The 25093-nt window shown below is 37.9% G+C and overlaps 1 protein-coding gene across 1 annotated transcript in view; it reads left to right on the top strand.

Moving 5' to 3' along the window:
* The window catches only part of SLC37A3 (solute carrier family 37 member 3), a 117010-nt gene that overhangs the window by 79921 nt on the left and 11996 nt on the right, over nt 1-25093 (top strand). The window contains exons 7-14 of the mRNA XM_058297469.2: nt 4390-4535; nt 9323-9419; nt 11771-11855; nt 12605-12783; nt 15007-15148; nt 16581-16682; nt 17262-17309; nt 19441-19592. Of these exons, the coding sequence (XP_058153452.1) occupies nt 4390-4535; nt 9323-9419; nt 11771-11855; nt 12605-12783; nt 15007-15148; nt 16581-16682; nt 17262-17309; nt 19441-19592 (951 nt within the window). The remainder of the gene's footprint in view (nt 1-4389; nt 4536-9322; nt 9420-11770; nt 11856-12604; nt 12784-15006; nt 15149-16580; nt 16683-17261; nt 17310-19440; nt 19593-25093) is intronic.

Below are 25093 nucleotides of genomic sequence, written 5' to 3'. Positions count from 1 at the left end.
GATTCTGATTGTGTACCTGCCTTTGCTCTCTGTTACCACAGAGTTCAGTCAAAACGTCTTAGCATGGCATTCAGCCTATCTTTACGATTTTGTCTCTGCACTTTGCTCTAGCCAAATTCTACTATAATTTTCTGTGCTGCTAACATATCCTGTCTCCTTTCTCTTTGGTACTTTGTTCCTGCTGTTCTTCTGGCCTTGAAGGGCTCTCTTTCCACCTCTTCATAGTCTAATTTAACTTTCCTTCCAAGTTCTTGGCCAAATGACACCTCTTTCATAATGCCTTATAATCATTCCTCTTCTGAATGCCTCTGACTGTATTTCTTTGAAGACACTTAAAATTATCTACTACTGGCAGTGGACTTGGCCCAGTGGTTAGGGCATCCGTCTACCACATGGGAGGTCCGCAGTTCAAACCCCGGGCCTCCTTGACCTGTGTGGAGCTGGCCCATGTGCAGTGCTGATGCGCACAAGGAGTGTCCTGCCACGCAGGGGTGTCCCCCGCATAGGGGAGCCCCATGTGCAAGGAGTGCGCCCCATAAGGGAGCCGCCCAACGTGAAAGAAAGTGCAGCCTGCCCAGGAATGGTGCCGCACACACAGAGACCTTACACAACAAGATGACACAACAAAAAGAAACACAGATTCCCGTGCTGCTGACAACAACAGAAGCGGACAAAGAAGATGCAGCAAATAGACACAGAGAACAGACAACCGGGGTGGGGGGGGGAGAGGAGAGAAATAAATAAATAAATCTTTTTTCAAAAATTGTCTACTACTTAGATAAGTTATTTCTGTATTAGTCTTTCTTTTCCTAAAAGTGGACAATCTAAAGGTTAAGATCACAAACTTTCCTAGAACTGAATTGCCTGGGTTTCAATCATTCTTCCATTTCTTAGGTAAGATACTTCTCTGCGCTTCACCTTCTTCATTAGAAAAAGGGAGGGGTATATTCATATCGCCTCCTCCAAGGGTTGTAATGAGGATGAAATGAGTTAATATATGTAAGGCATTTGGAACAATACCTGGAACATTAAGTGCTACATATGGCAAGATCCATAGTTGATTCATCTTTATTTGCTTATCAGCTTGTATTTAATAGTAAGGAATTTTTATTGATTAAATAAAAGCTTGGAAACTAGGTCCTAGTTTATTATTGTTTTCAGTGTCTGCCCTTTGAATGCAGGGAAAAGTACTTTTTTTCCCTTGAAGTTTTAGAGATTAATTTATGACCTGCTCCCTCACACAAATATATGTACACTTTTAAACATATATACATACTTTTGTTTCATTTTTTTAAAAAGATTTATTTATTTCTCTCTCTCTCCCCCCCCACCCCCCCGCCCCAGTTGTCTGTTCTCTGTGTCTCTTTGCTGCGTCGTCTTCTTTGTCTGCTTCTGTTGTCAGCGGAATGGGAATCTGTGTTTCTTTTTGTTGTGTCATCTTGTTGTGTTAGCTCTCCGTGTGTGCAGCACCATTCCTGGGCAGGCTGCACTTTCTTTCGCGCTGGGCGGCTATCCTTATGGGCCACACTCCTTGTGCATGGGGCTCACCTACGTGGGGGACACCCCTGCATGGCAGGGCACTCCTTGCACGCATCAGCACTGCACATGGGCCAGCTCCACATGGGTCAAGGAGGCCTGGGGTTTGAACTGCGGACCTGCCGCGTGGTAGACGGACGCCCTAACCACTGGGCCAAGTCCGCTTCCCTTGTTTCTGTTTTTTACATTTAAAAAAGTTGAGTAAGATATTATATATGCAAACTTACTTTTTTTAATGCATAGTTCTAAATTTTGACAAACGAATGTTACCACCCGTCCCACTTCCCTCAGCCTCTGGCAACCACTGACCAGTTTTCTGTCCTTATGTTTTTGCTTATTCCTAAATGTCATATTAGTGGGATCATACAGTATTGTACTATTGTTTAATCCATGCCAGATATTCCCCCAAAAATCTGCAAATAAAATATGTACTCTATCAAAATGGCCAGATAAAAAGCAGATACTTGATGAATGTTATTAAATTATTTAACAGATCAAAAATTAGATAGATTTAACTTACACTGATTTAGTAGTTGCAGTACTCATTATGAGCCTGGCTCTGTTCTGACTTAATTTTCATATATAAAACTCAGTCCTCACAGGAGTTCCTTGAGACAAGTACTGCTATCCTCATTTTACAGAGGAGAAACCTGAAGTGCAGAGCTTCTTTACACACTTTACACAGTGTGTCCAGTTTTCAGACTAAAATGAATCTGCTTCATTTTAAGAGCATATGCACAGAATCAACAACAGCCTCTAGTGACCTCTAAATTGCTTTCTGTCTCTGTGAATTTCCTAATTCTGAATAGTTATATAAGAGGAATCAGACATTATTTGTTCCTTCATGTCTTATGTATTTCACTTAGCATAATGTTTTCAAGGTTTATGCATACTATAGCATTTATTATATTATTAGAACTTCATTCCTTTTTACAGCTGAATAATACTCCATTTTATGTGTATACCACATTTTGTTTGTCCATTTATCTGTTGATGGACACTTAGATTGTTTCTACCTTTTGGTTCTTGTAAATGTTTCTATGAACATTGGTGTGCAACAGGGGTTCTTAACAAGGGGTCCACAGAGGGGTGCATGGAAAGATTTCAGGGGGATATCCATGAACTGGAAATGAAAATTCAAGAAAACATTGTTCTTATGAGGACATGTTAGGTGTGGGTGTGATGTATTTATTAAATAATATCCAGTATAGTGTGGACTTGATTTTTATTTTAATATAGCATGTTCTGAGAGTAGTGGATAATTGCCTGCGAAAAGGTTGTTAAGAGTGGTGGAGATGGTTTTGTGACACTGTGGGAAAACTTGAATTTCTAAATGTTTGCTGAAAATGACTGAATAGATGTTGAACTGTGTTTGGTTATCAGGTATTGAAATTATGAGAAAGTTGTAAAATGTAATTTTGAATAATCCTAAAATTTAATTTAAGATATGCCGATGTTGAGTGTCATAAAACTATCTGCTGCTACATTCTAAAAAGGGGTCTTTGGTTTTCACCTGACTGGCAGAGGGGTCCATGGAACAGAAACGATTAAGAACCCTGGTATATACAAGTATCTTTTTGAGTCCCTGTTTTCACTTCTTTTGGAAATAGAAATAGAATTGCTGGGTCATTCTATGTTTAACTTTTTGAGGAACTGCCAAATCATTTTCCACAGCAGCTGACCCCACATCCCCACCAACAGGGTACAGGTGTTCAGAGAATAATTTTAATACCTTCAGTCTGTGGATTAAAATTGCATGTATGATGTAATCCAGATGCATTTTAGTCTTTTATCTTTGGGGCATGGTGTTGTTACAAGGTATGAAATGGGCTTATATGAATTTTCAAAGAAGCTTGAATTTGAGTAAAATGATCTTACATTGCAGCTGTGTTCAGCAGAAACCAAACAAGATTTGGAATTACACTTAGAAAATCAAGTACAAATATAAGAATTTTTTTAAAAGGTTTATTTTATATTTTTCTCTCTCCTCCTCTCCCTACTCCCCCCCCCCCCCGTCCCCCAATAGTCTGCTCTCTTGTATCCATTTGCTATGTGTTCTTCTGTGTTGCTTGTATTCTCAGCGGCACTGGGAGTCTGTGTTTCTTTTTGTAGTGCAATCTTGCTGCGTTGGCTCTCCGTGTGTGGTGCCATTCCCGGGTGGGCTGTGCTTTTTTCACGTGGTGTGGCTCTCTTTGTGGGGCATACTCCTTGCGCGTGGGGCTCCCCTACCCGGGGGGATACCCTTGCATGGCACGGCATACCTTGTGCGTGGCAGCACTGCCTATGGGCCAGCTCACCACCCAGGCCAGGAGGCCCTGGGTTCAAACTCTGGATCCTGTATGGTAGGCAGATGCTCTATCAGTTGAGCCATATCCATTTCCCATAAGAATGTAATAGGTGATTTTCTATTTTAAGTAGATTATCTAGTTGATAGTTTTAGTTTTTCAAGACCATACTTTTGCTGATGTGATCCTACTAAAGATTTGTACTTAACCCTATAAACAGTTTTGAGGAAGAAGAAATAGAAAAAGGTATAAAATTAGGTCTAAAAATGAGGAATTAACTTTTTAGAGTTGAAGTACAAGTTGGAGGTATGAGCATAAATGATGTAACTTAGATTTTTATGTTGTTTGCCAACTTTGCCCTCTTTGCCAGTGGTGATTTGGTGGTTATCTCACTCAATGTTGGCTTTGAGCAGGAGCATCTAAGTGTCGGCTATATGTCCTTTAGATTCTAAATACTTGAATGAATTCGCCAAGTCTCTTTACTCAGAAATATAAGGGGTTTGTAGTTAAAAGTATACTAAAACTATCTCTGTGATGTGACATGTCACTTTTTATTTCCTTTTTTAAGGTGTTTGTCTTTGGCACCCTCACAGAATGGCTGCATTTCTACAACAAGTGGTTTTACTGCTGCCTGTGGATTGTGAATGGTCTGCTACAGTCCACAGGTTGGCCCTGTGTAGTTGCTGTTATGGGCAACTGGTTTGGGAAAGCTGGGTAAGCCTCCTCCTTTTAAAATTTTTCTATTTAAATATTTAATATCGGATTATTCAAACTTGTCAATTAACTTGATCCTTTAGATAATATCCATGTTTTCTGTCCATTTAGAAAGTTAGAATAGTTCGATGACAGGAGGTTTTGAGTCAAAGTACATTGGATATGGTATGGGTCTTAGAGATTATTTAACCCAGTGCAACACATTCATACCTTTTTCTTAACCAAATTCAGATTTTTGAGTATGGGCCAAGGCAGTTGTATCTCAAAAAATTTTTGTTTTCATTTTTTAACTTCACATCTCCTTAGAAAACATAAAGTCCACTTGCCATCCTACCTTATATCTTCCTGTGGGTTTTGCCTTCCACTCGCTTTTTGAGACTCAATGATCTAGTTTCTCTTTTTATATTAGAGATAAGGATACTGAAGCCATAAAGTATCCATATGACTTGCCTAATGCCTAATGTCACATAACAAGGACTGTAAATATATTTATCTTGGGCACTTTTTTCCTGAACTTTCAAGTAGTTGCTCGGTTGTAGTTGATTTGGTATGTGTGGTGCCATGGGGCAAGAATGGGTAACCACTAAAATATCATAACAGGCCACCCAGAAAGAAGAGTCATACTAAATTTACTGGATGATAAATAAGTTGACATGTCAAAAGAATTTGCTTTGCTATTTATTGCTGTTATTCACACTCTGATTTCAAGTATATTATTTAATTTGCATATTATCATTTCTCCTAGATAAATATTTATTTATGTGTTTTCAGAAATAGTTTTCTTTCATCTATGGTTCTGTCTTCTTTTTTAGTTCATTTACTCCTGTATGTCAGGGCCAGTGTATGTAACAGAGATACTATACACCTTCCATGGTGGTCGGTAAATGCTCTGACTCATTTTCTCAGCTTTCCCAGTTTTATAGTGGAAGTAATAATACTTGCTTGCAAATGATCTGCTAAGTTGCAGAAGTTCACCTATAAAATGTCTTGTGGTTAGAATAAACACCACTTAATAAGAATGCCCTGATTATAATTCAGCATCCTAGTAATTTATATTTCATTTTAATTCTAGTGTAACTAGTTTAACAGAATTGCATTTATGACACTAGTTTTCTTCTTGAACCGGTGATGCTGTCTCCTTTCGTGCTGTTTGTCTTATTAAGAATTTTAAGTGGAGAAGCGGACTTGGCCCAATGGATGGGGCATCTGTCTATCACATGGCAGGTCCACAGTTCAAACCCCAGGCCTCCTTAACCCATGTAGAGCAGGTCCATGCGCAGTGCTGATGTGCACAAGGAGTGCCGTGCCACACTGGGGTGTCCCCTGCGTAGGGGAACCCACGCGCAAGGAGTGTGCCCCGTAAGGACAGCTGCCCAGCGCAAAAGAAAGTGCAGCCTACCCAAGAATGGCGTCATACACACAGAGAGCTCACTCAACAGGATGACACAACAAAAAGAAACACAGATTCCCGGTGTCGCTGATAAGGATAGAAGCGGTCACAGAAGAACACACAGTGAATGGACACAGAGAGCAGACAACTGGGCGGGGGGGGGAAGAAATAAATAAAAAATAAATCTTTAAAAATTAAAAAAGAATTTTAAGTGGATGTGGCTCACGAGTTAAGGCCTCCGCTCACTATATGGGAGGACCCGGGTTCAATCCCTGGGGCCTCTTGGTGAAAAAGAAGAGAAGGCGTGCCTGTGTGGCAAGCCAATGCCTGCGTGGTGAGCCAAGTTGCCTGCACGGTGAGCTGAGTGCTCACACAAGTGCCTATGTGGCGAGCCAATTGCCTGTGTAGTGAGCCGAGTGCATGTGTGTCAAGCTGCGTGCCCATGCGGTGATCCGAGTACCTGTGCGGGGAGCCAACTGCTCACGTGAGTGCCCTTGTGGTTAACTAGTGTCCCTGCAGCAAGCCAGTGCCTGTGTGGTGAGCCAGGTGCCCGCATGGTGTTCCAGTGCCTGCGCAGCAAGCCGAGTGCCTGTGTGGTGAACCAGTGCCCATGCAAGCGAGTCATGCAGCAAGATGATGACGCGACAAAAGAGAGATGAAGGGGAGACTACAGGTGAAGTGCAGCAAAGACCAGAAACTGAGGTGGCGCAATTGACAGGGAACCTCTGTCCACATCAGAGGTCCCCAGGACTGCATCCTGGTGAATCCTAGAGGAGAAAGATGAGAAGACAAAAATAGAAATAGATACAGAAGATCATATAGCGAATGGACACAGACAGCAGAAACAGCAGGGCAGGGGAGGGGTAGAGGAAGGAGAAAAAAAGAATTTTAAAGTAATTTTTTTTCTGTTAATTATTTTTACAAGTTATACAGATTGTACTTGGTTATTATAGAAAATCCTGAAAATATAAAGGAGCAAAAACAAATGAAGGGTAAAACTATCTGAAGTCCTAGGGAAACGGACTTTGGCCCAGTGGTTAGGGCGTCCGTCTACCATATGGGAGGTCCGCGGTTCAAACCCCGGGCCTCCTTGACCCGTGTGGAGCTGGCCATGCGCAGTGCTGATGCGCGCAAGGAGTGCCGTGCCACGCAAGGGTGTCCCCCGCGTGGGGTAGCCCCACGCGCAAGGAGTGCGCCCCGTAAGGAGAGCTGCCCAGCGTGAAAAGAAAGAGCAGCCTGCCCAGGAATGGCGCCGCCCACACTTCCCGTGCCGCTGACGACAACAGAAGCGGACAAAGAAACAAGACGCAGCAAATAGACACCAAGAACAGACAACCAGGGGAGGGGGGGAAATTAAATAAATAAATAAATCTTTAAAAAAAAAACAAAACTATCTGAAGTCCTGTTACTCATAAATAATCGGTTGTTTCGACATGTTATTTTGAGATAATTCCTATATAAGCTTTTATAAATTGGAGACACTAGGTGTTTGATAGCAATGACTAAACAATCTGACCACTTATTATTTATGTGGTTCATTCACAAAGAAAAAAAATCAAATTCAAGAAAGCCATTCCAATTTTTTTTTGAAAATAAGAAACTTTTTTCTAAATAAATAATAGTAAGTGGACTTGATAGCCCAATGCCTTAGACCCAGTAGCTATTCCTGTGAACCATAAATGGAATCATACAGTGTGAATTCTTTTTTTCTTGCTTCTTTGATTCAGTATAATTATTTTGAGATTCATTCATGTTTATGTCAATAGTTCATTCTATTTAGTAGCTGACTAGTATTTCGTTGTACCACAGTTTATTTGTTCACCTGTTGATGGACATTTGGTTCTTCCTGTTTTTGGCTGTTACAGATAAAGCTATATGAGCGTTCTTGTACAAATCTTTGTATGGACATATGCTTTCATTTCTCCTGGGTAAATACCTAGGAGTAAAATGGCTGTGTTATTTGGTAGGTGCTTTTTTTTTTTTATTAAAGAAAGTGGCAATATCTCCCAAAGTTATTTTATCATTTTATATTCCCACTAGTAGAGTATAAGTTCTAGTTGCTCTCCATCCTTGCTGTCACTTGGTATGGGTCAGTCTTTTTTACTTTAATCATTTTTTAGGTTTATAGTGGTATCTCATTGTGGTTTTAATTTGTATTTCCCTAATATTTAATGATGTTGAACATCTTTTCATGTGCTTATGTGTATCGTGTGTGTGAGAGAGAAGTATCTAAGTCTTTTGTTCATTTATTTTAGAAAACTTTTTATTTTGAAAAATTGTAGATTCATGCCTCCTCTCTCCCCATCCCCCTTTTTAAAAAGATTTATTTTATTTCTCACCCCCCCCCCCAGTCACTTGCTCTCTTATGTTCATTTGCTGTGTATTCTTCTGTATCTGCTTGCATTCTTGGCAGCACCGGGAATCTGTGTCTCTTTTTTGTTGCGTCATCTTGCTGCGTCATCTCTGTATGTGTGTGGCGCCACTCCTGGGCGGGCTGTGCTTTTTTCGTGCAGGGTGGCTTTCCTTGTGGTGCGCACTCCTTGCATGTAGGGCTTCCCTACGTGGGGGACACCCCTGCTTGGCATGGCACTCCTTGCACATGGCAGCACTGTGCATGGGCTGGCTCACTACATGGGCCAGGAGGCCCTGGGTTTGAAGCCTGGACCTCCTATATGGTAGGCATACACTCTATCGGTTGAGCCACATCTGCTTCCCTTCACCCCCATTTTTTAATTGAATTGTCTGTTTTCTTAAAATTGAGGGTTTTAAAATTTTCTTTATTTTTTTGAGGTCCTGGGACCAGAGATTGAACCTGGGACCTCATATGCAGGAGTCCAGTGCTCAACCACTGAGCCACATTGGCTCCCCTCCCCTGAGTTGGCTCCCCTGAGTTGGCTCCCCTGAGTTGGCTCCCTTTTCTCTTTGCTCATTGGTTGGCTTGTTGTTTTGGTCATTGTTTTGCTTGTTGTTTCCTTGTTGTTTGTTTATTTTCTTTAGGAGGCACCGGAAACCAACCTGGGACCTCCTATGTGGGAGGCAGGTGCTCAACTGCTTGAGCCACATCCGCTCCCCTGTTAATACTTGAGTTTTGAGAATTTTTATAATCTCTATACAAGTCTTTTATCAGATAAGTGGTGTGTAAATATTTTCTCCCTCTTTTTATTCTGAGTGTCTTTCAATTAGCTGCAAATTCAACTTTCATATAATATTATATAATTTAAAAAATTAGAGTTTAAAGAGACCTGACATTTTGTCATTTTGTTGTACTTAAAAAAAATCTTTAAATAGAATTTGTTTATTGTGAATCTTCACTGTTTTGGCTCTTCTGTATTTGAAACATCTCACAAAATCCCTTCTGATTCTATTGTCTTCTTTTTTATACTGTTCTCTGTCTTAGACGAGGAGTTATTTTTGGTCTTTGGAGTGCCTGTGCTTCAGTGGGTAATATTTTGGGAGCGTGCCTTGCTTCCTCTGTTCTGCAGTATGGTTATGAGGTAAGTCCTTTTTTTTTCTTGAGTATATTTTGTTTAGTCTTTGTTTTTTTTTTTTTTAGGAAACAATATTGTGGTCATTTAAAAACACCTAGAGCTATATCTGGTTGGGGCAATGCTTTTATTAAAGGTAGACTAATTTTTGGTAAATTCAACCACATTAAAAAAACTCATGGAAGGAACATCATAGGAAAGTTTAAAGACAAATAGCCACTGGGAAAAAGTGGTTGCAACTCATGTGGCAAAGATAATAACCTCCTTAAAATCTAAGCACATCCACAAGTTGATATGAAAAAGACCAATAACCCACAGAAAGAAAGATAAAGGATTTTAATATATTGTTTATGAAAAGAAAGTAGAAATAACTCTAAAATATATGTAAAAAATATTTAACTCTACTTATAGCTTATTTATTCATTCAGTAAATATTTATTAAGCCCCTCTATGAACCCTGTGGCACTGGAGAGTAGCACAGGCTAAAACAGACAAAATCTCTGCCTTTATGGAGCTTAGATGTTAGTTGGGGTAAAAATGCAATAAAAAAAAAAAACTACACTGTGTACTGGTTAGATTGGTAAAAATCCTAAAGTTTGATAACATGCCATGGTTATGTGGTTGTGAACAAACAGGCATTTCCTATTTCAGATTATTCCTAGAGGGGTCAATATGGGATTGTCTATCAAAATTATACCTGCTCTGACCAAGCAATTCCATTTTTAGGCATTAATTCCACAGGTATGTATACTTAAACATGTACGAAATGGTATATCTACAGGGTTTTTATGTCAACGTTTTAATAGCAAAAGATTGAAAACAAGTGCCAGTCTGTAGGGAAATAACTAAACACACTGCTATGAGATAAACTTTTTCAATGGAATAACATACATCTATGACAGAGAATTGAGAAACTCACTGTGTATAGATAGGACAAGATCTCAAAGATACATTAAGGTAAGAAAGCAAGAGTGCAAAACAATGTGTACTGAATGATACTACTTACATGAAATAGGAATTAAAGAACATCTATTGGTTTGTATGTTTCTAAGCAATCTCTAGAAAGTAAGAATTAAATAATTGGTTATATGTTGGGGAAATGAGAGTTTGGCCAGGTAGGGGAAAGAGAGGGAATGGAGTTTTTTGCTATGCATCTTTAAAAAATTTACCAATTTTTGGTTTTTAAGGAATTTTGGTCTAGTGAAGGTCAGTGGGAAGTTCTTCCTTTAGTCATGGTCACCTGAATCCTAGTTTTCTTAGCCTAGAATCCTAGTTTCTTAGCTAGATTGTACTAATTGATTCATATGGGAATTTCACTTAACTCTATAGCTACTCACAGGTTTGATGTTTAGGAACACTGCTTTAATTTTGTCGCTTACTTCAGTCTTCATTCTCTACCCAATAGAATTCAGCTGTGCAACCTGGTTTTTTGAGTCTTTAATCTTGATTTCAGTCTTTTCCAAATCTGTTTTATTTCCTGTTATCCCCCAGCAGAAACCCTCTGCTTCAGCCAGTGCAAAGGCATTATCTCATTCCCGCTTGTGTCTTTGCTTAAGTTGTGCCAGGAAAGATGCTTAATCGCTAGGATTTTTAGCTCTTGCTTAAAATATTGTCTTCACTACTTCATCCTCTTTTAGCCATTCCCTTCTTTTGAATTCCTATGTATGTTTCTTTTTAAGACCAGACTTTTTCCTTTATTGAGCTGTGTACTGCCTTATATTATTATTTCGTGTTATTATTGTTTTGCGTATTGATTTCTTTCCTCAACTGGATATAGTATCTTTGAGGGCAGATACTGTCTCTTTTGTGGGAGATGGTCTTGTGGTGCAAAGAACAATTTTTGGAGTCAGTTTTCATTTCACAAAGTAGTGTGCCATTTAGTATTCAAGGAACCTTGATTATCTTCTCTGAGCCCTATAGTGTTGTAGAAAATTTAAATAAGAAAACTCAAGTAAAACACCTAGCACAGTGCATGGCACATTTTAAACATTCAGTGCTCATTTCTTTTCCAATTTCCCTTTTCAAACCTACTTCCCACCTCCCACACATGTGCCTTTTTTTTTTTTTTGAGTCCTTGGCTGAGGATTGATCCCAGGACGGCCTATGTGGGAAGCTGGTGCTTAGCCACTGAACCACATTAGATTCCCCTGAGTTGTTTTTGTTTTTATTTTTGTTTCAGTATGTTTGCTTATTGTTCATTTTTTGTTTTTAGGAGGCACCGGGAACTGAACCGGGTACCTCCCTTGTGGGAAGCAGGCACTCAACTGCTTGAGCCACATCTGCTCCCCATATGTATATGTGCCTTTACAGTAGATACTTAATGAATATTCCCAGATGTGACTTTTTCATCTTTCTTCTAGTATGCCTTTCTGGTGACAGCATCTGTGCAGTTTGCTGGTGGAATCATCATCTTCTTTGGACTCTTGGTATCACCAGAAGAAATTGGTGAGGAAAAGCTGTCTCTTCTATTCAGAACTTCTTATCATTATGGACAAAGGGTAGCCTGAGACCAGGAAACTGAATATCTTTTCTCCTAGGAAAACTGTGAGCTCCTTTCAAGTGAATTAAGGGAGCAATATTGCTGTTTCATGTCCTGTAGATATTTTGGATAACTCCTGGCATGAAGGGTGATGAATATCTTTTATAGATATAGGAAAAACTCTTCTTTTGTAAGTGATTTTTATAATTGAGACACGGGCTAAAAATTAGCGTGATATATTTCTAATTTCACCTCTTGAGATGGATTTCTTCTCCTTCATAAAATTAATTCATTTTGATACGTATCTATGGTTAAATGCAAAATATGTTCAAGCCAAACCACAGAAGCAAAGTGAAGTATGATTCTTCTTTATTTTGAGTATTATTAAAGAGACATTTCAGTTTTACTGTATAATTAACTTCTTTTCTATATAAAGGATATAGTGTGATGTAGCTGAAAAAGCTTTACTCTGAAGCCAGATACAGTAGAATTAGAGCCTTGGGTTTGTTGCTCATTAGCTATGTGACCTTAATTCACCTTAGTTGACCTTGATCTTTGAACCTTAGTTGCTTCTTCTGTAACGTGGAAATAAAAATAATACACCTGCCCAAAAAAAGACACCCAATCCATAAATAATGATATATGTAAAGCATTTAGTGTAATGCAAGGCACATAGTAGGTACTCTATAAATGATAACTATTATTTTTGTTTTAGGTCTCCCAGGTATTGAGGCAGAAGAAAATTGTGATGAAGACTCACACAAGCCATTAATTAATGGTGCTGAAAATGAAGATGAAAATGAGCCTAATTATTCAATCCAAGAAGGCAGTACTATTACTCAAGCCAGGGCAATAAGCTTTAATCAGGCTTGTTGCCTTCCCGGAGTTATACCGGTAAGGACCATTTAAATTTGCTTGCTACACTCAGTGAGATATTATAGCCCTTTATATTTACCCTGCTTTAGATAAAGCATCTTAAAGTATTTTGTTTCTCTTTAATACTTTATTTTAGTAATACATTTCAGAGGTATTTGTATAGTACCCCTCAACTTTTTCTATATTGACACCACTTGAATTTTATCTGATGTCTAGTGCAAGGGTTGGCAAACCTTTTATTTAAAGGACTGGATAGTATTTTCAGTCTCTGTCACAACTAAACAACTCTGTAGAGCAAAAGAAGCCATAGACACTAATGAATGGACATGGCCAGACTTGGCCCAGGGGCCCTAAATTATTGGCCCCTAATCTAATGTTTGAGTAGGAGGGCAAAATTAATATTTTAAAATACATGTTTTTGGCCTGTTGAGGTATTATACAACTATAAAAAGACCAAGAAGGGTTTTAAATGATTCATAAAGCCTGCCTTATTTGCCTACATTTGAATCATTTCAGGGCGAGCCCCTTTATTAAGAGGTCCAGAACAGAATACTCCACAGTATTTCTTGGTAATGCATTCCAGTGTTTCCACAACCTTTACAGACAGGAAAGCTTTCTAATGTCTAAACTAAATCCCTTCTGCTGCAGTTTTTCTGTCTTGATGTTTCGGGAGCTCTAGCACTAGAATGGAAGTTAAGAGACCTAGGTTATGTTTCCAGCTTACCCCCTAACTTACTGTGGGACCTGGAGTAAGTCACTCAACCCATCCTTGTGTCTCAGTTTCCCTTCCCATGGAACAGAAATTATATTATCTTCCCTGGGGTCTATAACACTGGGTTATTGTGTTGTGAAAAAAGCACCTTTTTAAAATTTTATTTATTTTTCTAGCGGTGCTTTATAAATGTAATCTCCCATGTGGATTCAAAATCCACAGGGTCATCATATTGCATACTTATCCATTCCCTTCTTACCTGTACCTCTAGACTAAGAGAGCAAATATTTGAAGCAGGTAGTTAAGTATGAATTAAAATATATATGTCAGTTTCCACAATTCTCTAATCAAAAGATGATACATAATATAAAGGAAATGCATGTTCCTTTAGGTCTGCTTTTATGCTAATGGTTAGCATTATTAAACAAATTATTAAATTCTTCTCCTGGTAATAGTTTAATTTATGAGCCAAAACTTAAATTTGTTGTGACTAAATATGGAATGCTTGTTATTCTTTTAGTATTTCACAAGGTATGGTTTTCTAATATAGGCAGGGATGTAAAGGAAATTTAGTTAACTTAATTCCTTTCCCTTGGTAGCGGGATGTCTGGACAGAAAGCACTCAAGATCATGATTTGGCTCTCTAGGGGGTAGCTATTACCCTGCAAGGAAACTGTTTTAAAACAGGTGATACCAAGGGAATAACTGACCACTCCTGGGATAAGTATATACTAGCCAGACACCCTTTGAAGTCAGTCCCTCTGTTCCTCTCCTTTTTTTTCTTTTGATGCTAAATGTCAGGATTTCCTGGCAATAATGTGTTGAATATAGAAGCCTTAGCTGCACCACCATCTTAAGGCAGCCACAACAGTTTTCTCCAGAGGAGAGCCATAAGGTTGATGATGATGACATTCTTTCATTTTTAACCCACAAAAATACTCTTCTTTTCCACTAAATATTGGCTTTTGGAAACTAAAATGTGAAAGTTTTAATGTTGATGCTTTTCTTAGTCCTTTAAACTGTATAGTTTAGTCATTGCTCACAATTGTTCATAATATTAACTTTGTTAGAAGTAGAATAACCAAAACAGTTTGGGTACTTGCAATAAAAGCTCACATTTACTGGATTTATTTAACTATGTTAATCTCAGTGATATGAATACCATTTATCTTTGTCTGAAAAAAGCAATAAAAGTATGTGCCCTGCCTTATAGGTTCAAAACACTGGTTTGCTTCTACCAGAGAACTGAAAGGAGAAGAAACTGGAAATAATTTTTAAAAAATCATGTATTCTTTATTCTTAAGCCCTGTTATACATGCTTTTCTAGACGCTAATAGGGATAAAGAGAAGAGGGGGACTAGGTAGAATCAAGCAAATGGGAATGTTGATCTTTAAAACCAGGTATTATTCACTCTAAACTACTTATTTTGTTTTGCTTTTCAGTTACATTAAAAATTGTGGTCATGCTGTGCTATTTATTTCTTATTGGTTGTTGAATGTTTTTTTGTTGTTCTTTGTATGTTTTGTAGTATTCACTTGCCTATGCCTGCTTGAAGTTAGTGAATTACTCCTTCTTCTTCTGGTTGCCCTTTTATCTGAGTAATAACTTTGGATGGAAGGAGGCTGAAGCTGACAAGCTGTCCATTTGGTACGATGTAGGAGGAATTATAGGTATGCCAGTGATGCATCTTTTTCCTTAGTAAAGAGTTAGTCTCTAGTAATCTCTTACTGGGTTGTGAATCTGGCATCAAAGTTTTATTACTTTGTAAGTAATACTTTGTATTACTTACATTTTCCTATGCTATCCCCACCAGTAAACAAATTCTTTTAAAACAAAAAAAGTCCATAGAAAGCAAAAGGGGTCCTAAAGCAACCCTGTGATTTATAGGACTCTTTTTTTCTCAGTCCTTTGTTGATGGATAGGTTCTTTTGTCTTGGGAAGCAGTGGATGTTTCCCTCAGTAGTCAGTCTAAATGTAACCCTTTTGTATACTTTCAGCAGTATTTTAGCTCTAAAGCTAATTGTGTGCTAAAGATCAAAGTTAGAATGTGAATGTGTCCATTTTATCTACCTCCCACCTTCCCCTACTACCCCCAAGCCATAGAAGAGAAAATAATAACTCAGTGTATAGATTGTCACATTATAGAGGTAGAAGTAACAGAAGTAACATCCACATTTCTGTGGATATTTTGTGATTTCTTCATTGTAAGCAACAGATTTGGTAGTGACTTTGTGCTATAGCTGGAAGTATATACAAACAAATAAGAAATTTTTGATTAAGACAGATTTACAGAATGCATTTTAATTGGTTTTACTTACATTGCTATGGCAAAACCATGATTTACTTCCTATAATATTTATATTTAGGATTGTGGTAAGACTAAACTGCCCCAAGCACCTGAAGGCAAACAGTTTATCTTTAGAGAGTGATACTGTTACTGTATTTGACCTTGTCTGCCCTTATTCTTAGATCCGGGGATAAAGGTGAAGTTGCCAACTTTAGACCTGACTATACTTACTGTGTCCTCTAAAATTAAAATTGCCTAGGTACTTACTGTCTGATGAGGATGTACCAGATTTCCATAGCCCCTAGAACTCAAAATGGGACTGAATTTAAATGTGACTATGTGTTTAGGGAATTCACATCACCTCTATTTAAATATCCTGATGTCGTTATTACCAAAGCATAATTGTTACATTTAATTTTAATGAATATTTATTGACCATTATTAATAACCTATGAGGCACAAATCGTAATTAATCATTTTTTAAAATAAAAAGCAGAAAAATAAAAAAAATCATTAACAGCTTCTTTTAGGAGGAAAAACAGCAAGAATAGTAGATGGTTTTGAGGGTATTTCCTTTTTCCTTATTTTGGTGTGTGTTTGTGGTGTCCTGTTCCCATTAACTGTCATGTAACAGTCAGCTAATCTCTCAAAAGAAATTAATGGAGGAAGCTTTTAGGAAAGCAAGCCATCTTTTTGGATAGACCATTGTTATAATTCTGATAGTGAGAATAGAGAGGGTACATGGTGAGTAAGTTTCAGGTGACTGAACTAAATTATAAATGATTCTGATTGCAATGTGCTCTTTGCTTCTGAAGGCGGAACTTTGCAAGGCTTCATCTCTGACATGTTACAAAAGAGAGCACCAGTTTTAACTCTAAGTTTGCTTCTGGCAGTTGTGTCCCTTGTTGGATATAGTCGTGAGTATTCTTTTGCAATTATATTGTTTTCCAGACTGCTTAGAAATAATGTATTTGCCCTGAGTCAGTGATCAAGCCTGGGGAGATCCTTGAGACCAGTTACAAAGGCATGGTATAGTACGTTTGTTTTGTTCTATAAATGCTGGTAAAACTATCATGCATAGTTTCATTTGTGTTGGGGAGGAAACTGGCATCTCTTCTGCTTTGTTTATTTGTTTAAAAGCTTGTTTGGGAGTGTATATGCTTTGTTGGAGAGCAGGCTCCAGAGGGACAGCATTATAGACAATAAAACAGTAAAAGAGGAAAGATGATAATTATTACGTTTGGTATATGTTCCTTAAGACACTGCTGAGATGGGAGTAGAGTTTTTATTTATCTTTTAGAAGTCTCATTAGTTTGAGCCCCAGCAAGAGATAGACATTACAAATAAAAGTTGGAAGAGGCAGTGACGTGTCTCTTTGTAGTCCCTGGGGGTGATTTGTGAGGTCATTTAGATTCAGATCTTTGTGTACTGAACTGTTGAGGCATATGTAATACGCTGTTAAAGTCAATGTGGCATTTTTATGACTTTTATCACAGGTTCTCCAAACAACAAGTCCATTAATGCACTTCTGATGGCTGTTACAGGTATGGTATATAGCTCAATTTCACTGTACTATTACTCTCTAAATAAAAAGGAATAACAGAAACTCTTCTCCTTCAATTTGAGTAATTCTAAAACCTTAATTAGAGCTCAAAAGCTAAAAGAAAGGCACCATCTTCACTTTGTATTTCTCTGTTACTATGTACCTCAGTCTTAGCATTATATAAAGAGTCCTAATTGACAGATTTTCTGAAATTTTTGATTGCTTCTCCAACTTCTGATTTTTTAGGAAAGAAATAAGCTCTGAAACAATTTTGGTAAGGACACTAGGGTTGAGGAGTCATTTCTATCATACAAGAAAAGGAAACACTACCTTCATGATAGCTTTAGTCAACCTAGGGGAAGTTGTTCTGGGCAAAAATATAGGTCATCCACCTTTCTAAGTATTCCTTTTGACATATAGCTTGTCATTTTTCCTATATTAAATGCTTGTACTGGGACTTTACAAAGTCCTTTTGTGATTTTTAGTGAGATCAACAATATTCCTATAAACAGAATAATTGAATCCTAATTTTTAGGATTTGAAGACTTTAATCATCTAGTCCAACTCCATCATTTTTAGATGGAAACTAAGACTAAAAGAATTAATCATCTTACTTGAGGACACATAACAAATTAGTGACTGAAACAAAATTGGAACTCTAGTCTTAAGTCTTTCCTACTCTGACTCATTGCCATTCAGTTAATAGTTTTGATAGAAATTCGAAATAACATTTCTAGTATTATTTGTTTAGGGTAAGTACAGTGCACAATTATATATGATTTGTACAGGTATATGCTATTATATGTAATATACGCTTAGAGCCAGTAGATATTATTGATAAGATAGTAAACTATCCTATGGCTAGCAGAGCTGACACTGATCTCAGGTGTAGGAAAAACATTCACTGTACTATCAGTTTACAGTGATTTTTTTTTAACATACATAGCTTTTGTTCAATTTTTAAAGTTTTGATTTAAAATAAGGACTTGATTATGTTCACATCACTGTATATACCATCTCTAGAAACCAACAGGCAAATAAATTTTCAGCATGCTGTTGTACACACTTCTCATACACAAATATAAAGGGCACATGCTGCCAAGATTTTGCACCTCTGGCTAACTTCCTTTCCAGACATCCTCATCATATGAAACAGGGTACTATTGAACCAGATCCCATCAAAAATAATTCTGAGGAATATCCTAATTACTTTTGTTTTTTATTTTGGCTCAGCTGTATCAGATATTGCTTGAAATAAGACTATTGGCTAGTTCTGTAGAAATGTTTGTTGTGGTCCCTTCTGGATAAGCTAGTGTTGCATGTTACAAAAAGGATAGGTTCTAAAGCCAGTGTGTAAGGTAAGAATGTTATATGGTCAAAATTTCTTCCTAAAGTGTCTTAGGACCATGCTATGTTGGAAATCAATTCAGCATCTTTCAAAAGTCCAGTATAGTTAGGTTTTCCCCCTATTTTGGAACTAATCAGTATGTCTTTATTTGAGCACCAGATGAAATAGTTGGGTGCAGTTAGGGGCTGTGCTGTTGAAAAAAATATGTATTTGAAACTTTAGATCATACATTGATATGCTTACGCTATGAGAGACAAATGGAACTGATTCCAAAGTGTAAACAACAGATTCACAGCTGCCAATTCACACTTAATTCTTGGATAGAGTCACTAAGAGGAATGATAGAGTTACCTATACTATTTAAATAATTTTTCCCTCCTCTCTTTTTTCCCCAATATGTTTAGTTGAATTGGGGTCGTTAAATAAATATGATGTAAATAAAATTGTAAGTAAATTTGACAAGCTAGTGTAATCAATTATTAGTGAATGTATTTCATAGGATTAGAAAAAGGCTATGAAATTTCACTATTTTCTGTAGCTTTGAGTTCTATAGAATGTCACATAATTCAAGAAGAGATTTCAGAAATGTGGCTGCTAATTAATTTGAGGGTGATACTATCTGTGAGAGTTTTTATTTTTACTGGTTATTTTTTTCCTTCTCTCTCCATACTGATTAAAACACTCCATACTGATTAAAACTGGGGTAATGGTCTGCCTTACTCATTAGAGTCCATGGTGTTATGATTTGTGTTTTAATAAGAAACTGTTCTGTTTATGACTTTAGGATTTTTTATTGGTGGACCTTCTAACATGATTAGCTCTGCTATTTCTGCGGACCTGGGTCGCCAAGAATTAGTCCAAGGGAACAGTGAGGCTTTGGCCACAGTCACAGGAATTGTTGATGGAACTGGGAGCATTGGAGCTGCAGTGGGCCAGGTGAGAAAATAGAAAAGGGGTTGAAATTCCAGTATTGAGGACTTCAAAGGTGGAAGATTTTACACCTGACTACTGTGCTGCAGTAGGTGGCACTCTTGTGTATACTATATCAGTCTCCTCTGAGGTCCTGCTGGTGCGGCCTAATATGGAATGTTCCTCTACATTTTTCAGTTTCTTCTTTCCAGTTTTGTTACTTCCAGATTCTTCCTGTCTAAAAATAAGCTAAGAACTCATATGTCTCCAGTCCCCTTTACAAGCCTAAACTTGGCACTTTCACGTCATAGTGATGGGGGCGAGACATGAGACACATCCTTCTCATTATCCTTGCCTGGCATGCAAACCCTACTGCTTTCCTTCTCCATTATCTCCACTACCATAGACATACGTGTTCACACATTATTTACATGGATCTCACAAAAAATTATCCTAGACCCTGCAACCTCTGAGTCATTTTCTCTTTCCTAGATGTCCAAAGATCTAAGACTATGTTTAGAGGGTTTCAAGTTTCTTGAATCATAATCACCTGGGATACTCATTAAAATTCAGAACACTGGGCTTACTACAGACTTGCTGTATTAGAGCCTGGGGATTTGTATTTTCAACAAGCCATCTTGGTAATTCTAAAGCACTGTTAAGATTCAGCTCCTGTAAACTAAGGTTGGGCTATTTACAGGTATGCAGAACTATTCTGATTGATCTTTTTGCTTCAGTTCACACTTTCTTTTAGAAAGATATCTCTTCTCTGGAAAGATCATGAGTTATATTTCTCCTAGGGTATAGCCCTCCAGGTCATTGAGTGCTAATATGGATTTGGGAGTCATTTGCATGAATAAAATCATTGAAACTGGAGAAGTAGAAAGTACCAAAGGTAGAACCTCAAAGAATGCCCAGTGGTCAAAGAGACAGGAAGCCAGGAGAGTAATGTGTAGTCAAGGGTATAGAATTTGAGGAGTTTTTAGTCAGCAGGACCATAGATAAGAGAGGTCAGGAGAAGGAGAACTGAAGAAGATTTGTAAAAAAGGCTCTTCATCCTGAAATTTAGGTGGTCATTAATGGCTTTGAATATTGCTCTTGCTTGCTTATTGGGTTTCAGTTGCCGATGTCTGATTGCTAGAGGTTTATGAGAGAGCAGTTACTGAAGAAAAGTTAACCGTCTTAATACTTCAGCACTACTCAACCATAATATTATATATTTATTTGTTTATTGTGTTTCTCTCCCAGTATAATATATTACAAAGGCAGACATTTTTTTTTTTTTATGATTTACTTACCCCAGTACCTAGAACAGTATCTGGCATATAGACATTCACATGTTTGTTGACTGACATGCTTAGCGTACTAGTTAATTCTGACTAAATAGCTAAAAAACAGAAGCAAAAAACCTTAGCATGGGTAAGGGAAGTATGCTTATGTGACCATGTTCTGGAGTAGGAGTGAAAAATGGCTGTTGGCCACCAGTTCAGGTATCTTCATATGTGTGGCAGGGAGTGGCTATACTGGGTTTTATTTTCTGAAATTACTGTATTTATGTTATACTTCCTTACTAATGTTTTCTTCATTAATAAAATGGGTGTATTATTATCATTTTAAGGAATTTACTTTTATTTAGAATATCTTATTTGCCAGTGTTTAGATCCCTAACTGTGAAATTGGGTCAGAATTCGACTGACTTTCATGGTTGGGGAAATAAGAACAGGAGCAAATCATTGTTAGTTTTACTAATTCTTCCTTGTTGATTTTTAAATGTTTTCCCATTGCCTAAGGGAGAAAATCCCACATCCCATGATGTAATGTTAAAACTCTCTCAGCTTGTTTCTAGCCACTCCCCTAAACTACCTTGAATAACTATGATAACCCAGTCTTTCCCTGACTTTTCAAGAAAAGAATTCATTGTTCTTTCCTCCTTGTTTTCATATCAGTTTATACATGTCTCTAATAGAATGCTTGTCACAGCATATCACATTTACTGGCTAAATTCATCTATCCACTGATCCAAATCTGCATTTCTTTTTTTTTTTTTCTTTTTTTCCTCTACCCCTCCCACACTTTCCCACATTAACAATATCCTACATTTGTTACAATTGATGAACACATATTGGAGTGTTGCCACTAAGTGTGGATTATAGTTTACATTATAGTTTAAACTCTCTCCCACACATTTTTGTAAGTTTTGACAGGATATATAATGGCCTGTACCCATCACTGCAACATCATTCAGGACAATTCCAGTGTCCTGAAAATCCCACCATATTACACCTGTTTTTTTTTTTTTTTAAAGATACTTAGGTTACATAAATGTTACATAAAAAATATAGGGGATTCCCATATGCCCCACTCCCCACACTCCCACATTTTCCCACATTAACAACATCCTTCATTAGTGTGGTACATTCATACATTCATTACAATTGATGAACACATTTTGGAGCATTGCCACTAAGCATGGATTAAAGTTTACATTATAGTTTACATTCTCTCCCACCCAATTCTGTAGGTTATGGCAAGATATATAATGGCCTGTATCTGTCATTGCAGTGTCATTCAGGACAATTCCCAAGTCCTGAAAATGCCCCCATATTACACCTGTTTTTTCCGCTCTCCCTGCCTTCAGAATTTCAGTGGCCACTGCCTCTACATCAATGATATTATTTCTTCTATTGCTAAGATCACAATAAGTCTATAGTATTCTACTAAGAATACTGTAATACAATAAGTCTATAGTATTCTATTATATATATATATATTTTAAAGATTTATTTATTTATTTATTTATTTCTCTCCCCTTCCCCCCCTCACCCTGGTTGTCTGTTCTCTGTGTCTATTTGCTGTGTCTTCTTTGTCCGCTTCTGTTGTTGTCAGCTCCGTGTGTGCATATGGGCCAGCTCCACACAGGTCAAGAAGGCCTGGGGTTTGAACTGCGGACCTCCCATGTGGTAGACAGATGCCCTAACCACTGGGCCAAGTCCATTTCCCGACCTCTAATGCGCACAAGGAGTGCCATGCCACGCAGGGGTGTCCCCTGCATAGGGGTATCCCCTGTGTAGGGGAGCCCCATGCACAAGGAGTGTGCCCTGTAAGGAGAGCCGCCCAGTGCGAAAGGAAAGTGCAACCTGCCCAGGAACGACGCCGCACACACGGAGAGTTGATGCAGCAAGATGATGCAACAAAAAGAAACACAGATTCCCGTGCCGCTGACAACAACAGAAGCGGACAAAGAAGAATATGCAGCAAAGGGACACAGAGAACAGACAACCGGGGCAGAGGGGAGAGAAATAAATAAATCTTTAAAAAAAACAAAACATATATATAAGAGGTTCCCATATACCCCCACCCCCATCCTCCCACATTAACAACCTCTTTTATCAGTGTGGCACATTCATTGCATTTGATGAATACATTTTGGAACACTGCTAAATAGCATGGATTATAGTTTACATTGTAGTTTATACTCTCTCTCAGTCCATTCAGTGGGTTATGGCAGAATATATCATGTCCTGTATCTGAACCTGCAATATCATTCAGGACAACTCCCAAGTCCCAAAAATGCCCCCATATCACACCTCTTTTTCCCTCTCCCTGCCTCAGCAACTCCCATGGCCACTGTCTCCACATCAATGATACAGTTTCTTCTATTGCAGGAGTCACAGTTGGCAGCTGTGTTTCAATATTAATATTGAAACACAGCTGCCAACCATGGTCAATGGTTTATATTATGGTTTGCATTTTGGACCATACACTTTTATAAATTTTGATGTAATTTAACATGGCCTGTATGCATCATAGCAAGATTATGTAAGAACACTTACATTGCCCCCAAAATGCCCCCTGTTCCATCTCTTCTAACTCTGATCTCCCTGTCTTTCCTTGGCTTCTCAAGAAAACTATTCATTGTTCTTTCCTCCTTGTTTCCATAGGAATTTATACATGTCTCTAATAGAATGCTTCACACAGTATATCACATTTACTGGCTTAATTCATCTGTTGACTGATCAAATTTCTTTCTTTTTTTCTTTTGTTTTCTGTGTGTCTGTGTATAAACAATAGGTATTTATTGTCTCACAGTTTTGGAAGCTAGAGTCCAAAATCATAGTACCAGCAAAATGTGTTTTCTGAAGTTGTAAAGCTCTGGTGGTGCCTTGCTGGCAATCATTCTCTACCTCCATCACATGATGGTATGCCTCCTTTGGTCTCCTCCTGTTCCTTCTACTTCTGTGTCCAGATTTTCTTTGTTCATTAGGACTCCAGTCATATAGTAGATTAAGGCCAACCCTGCTTCACTTTGGCCTCATTTTAATAGAATCTTTGAAGATATTTCCAAATGAGTCTGCATCCCTAGGACCAGGAGTTAGGAATTGAATCTGTCTTGGCGAGGAATGAGTCTACCACAGCTGTTTAACATCATTAGTTATTAGCAACTACAAATCGAAACCATGAGATAGCACTTCATACTCAGTAGGATGGTCAGAATTGAAAACACAGAAAATTTCAAGTGTTGGTGAAGATGTGGGGAAATCAGAGCATTCTTAAACTGCTGGTGAGGGTATTAAATGATGGAGTCACTATGGAAAACATTCAGCATTTCAAAATATTAAACACAGCAAATCTGTATTTCTTGAGAATTCTATTTCCTTCACCTTTGTGTTCCCATTATTTAGTATTTCTTTTCTATCAACTTATTTTTAAAAACTTTCAAACTCACAGGATAGTTACTAATACCAAAAATAACCCAAACAAATCCCATAAACAGAAAACTCCAACATACCCCCACCCTTCTAGAAACCTAGATACACCAATTACTACATCCCACCACATTTGCCATATTCCATCTATCCATCTATCCAAAAATTTTCTGAACAGTTGAGTATAGGTTTTATATACCTGCTCCTTAACACTTGGCCACTACTGTGTGCATTTTTAAGGACAAGGATATTCACCCATGCAGCCACCTTAAGTACAGCTATCAAGTTCAAGAAACTCAACATTGATACAAAGCCTACTGTCTAAAATCCAATTTTTTCACATCCCAATAATGTCTCTTTGAGCCTGTTCTCCTCCCTTGTTAGATCATATCTAGTATCATGTACTGCACTTAATTGTCATTGTCTATTTAGTTGCTTATTCTTTTTTATTTTTCTTAATTGTGGGAACATATATATAACATAACTTTCCCATCTCGGTCACTCCCAAGCATATCATTTAGTGGGGTAATCACATTCAAAATATTACAGTACCCTTGCCACTTTCTATTACTAAAATTTCCCTATCTCCCAAAATAGAAACACTTGTGCATTTACTCCCCATTCCACCTGCCCCCACTCCTGGCAACCTGTATGCTAATTTCTGTCTCTGTGAACTTGTATATTCTTCAGTATATTTTCTTTGTAGTTACCTTGGAGCTTAAATTTAACACCCTAAATCTGTAACAATTCCATTTACTTAACTTCAGCAGTATACACAGACTATGTTCCTATATCCTCCTGTCCCCCAGTCTTTATTAATTC

The sequence above is a fragment of the Dasypus novemcinctus genome, chromosome 5, assembly GCF_030445035.2.
Source record: "Dasypus novemcinctus isolate mDasNov1 chromosome 5, mDasNov1.1.hap2, whole genome shotgun sequence".
Taxonomy (NCBI): Eukaryota; Metazoa; Chordata; class Mammalia; order Cingulata; family Dasypodidae; genus Dasypus; species Dasypus novemcinctus.
The sequence above is the reverse complement of the archived record's forward strand: the minus strand, read 5'-3'. Positions and strand labels throughout refer to the sequence as shown.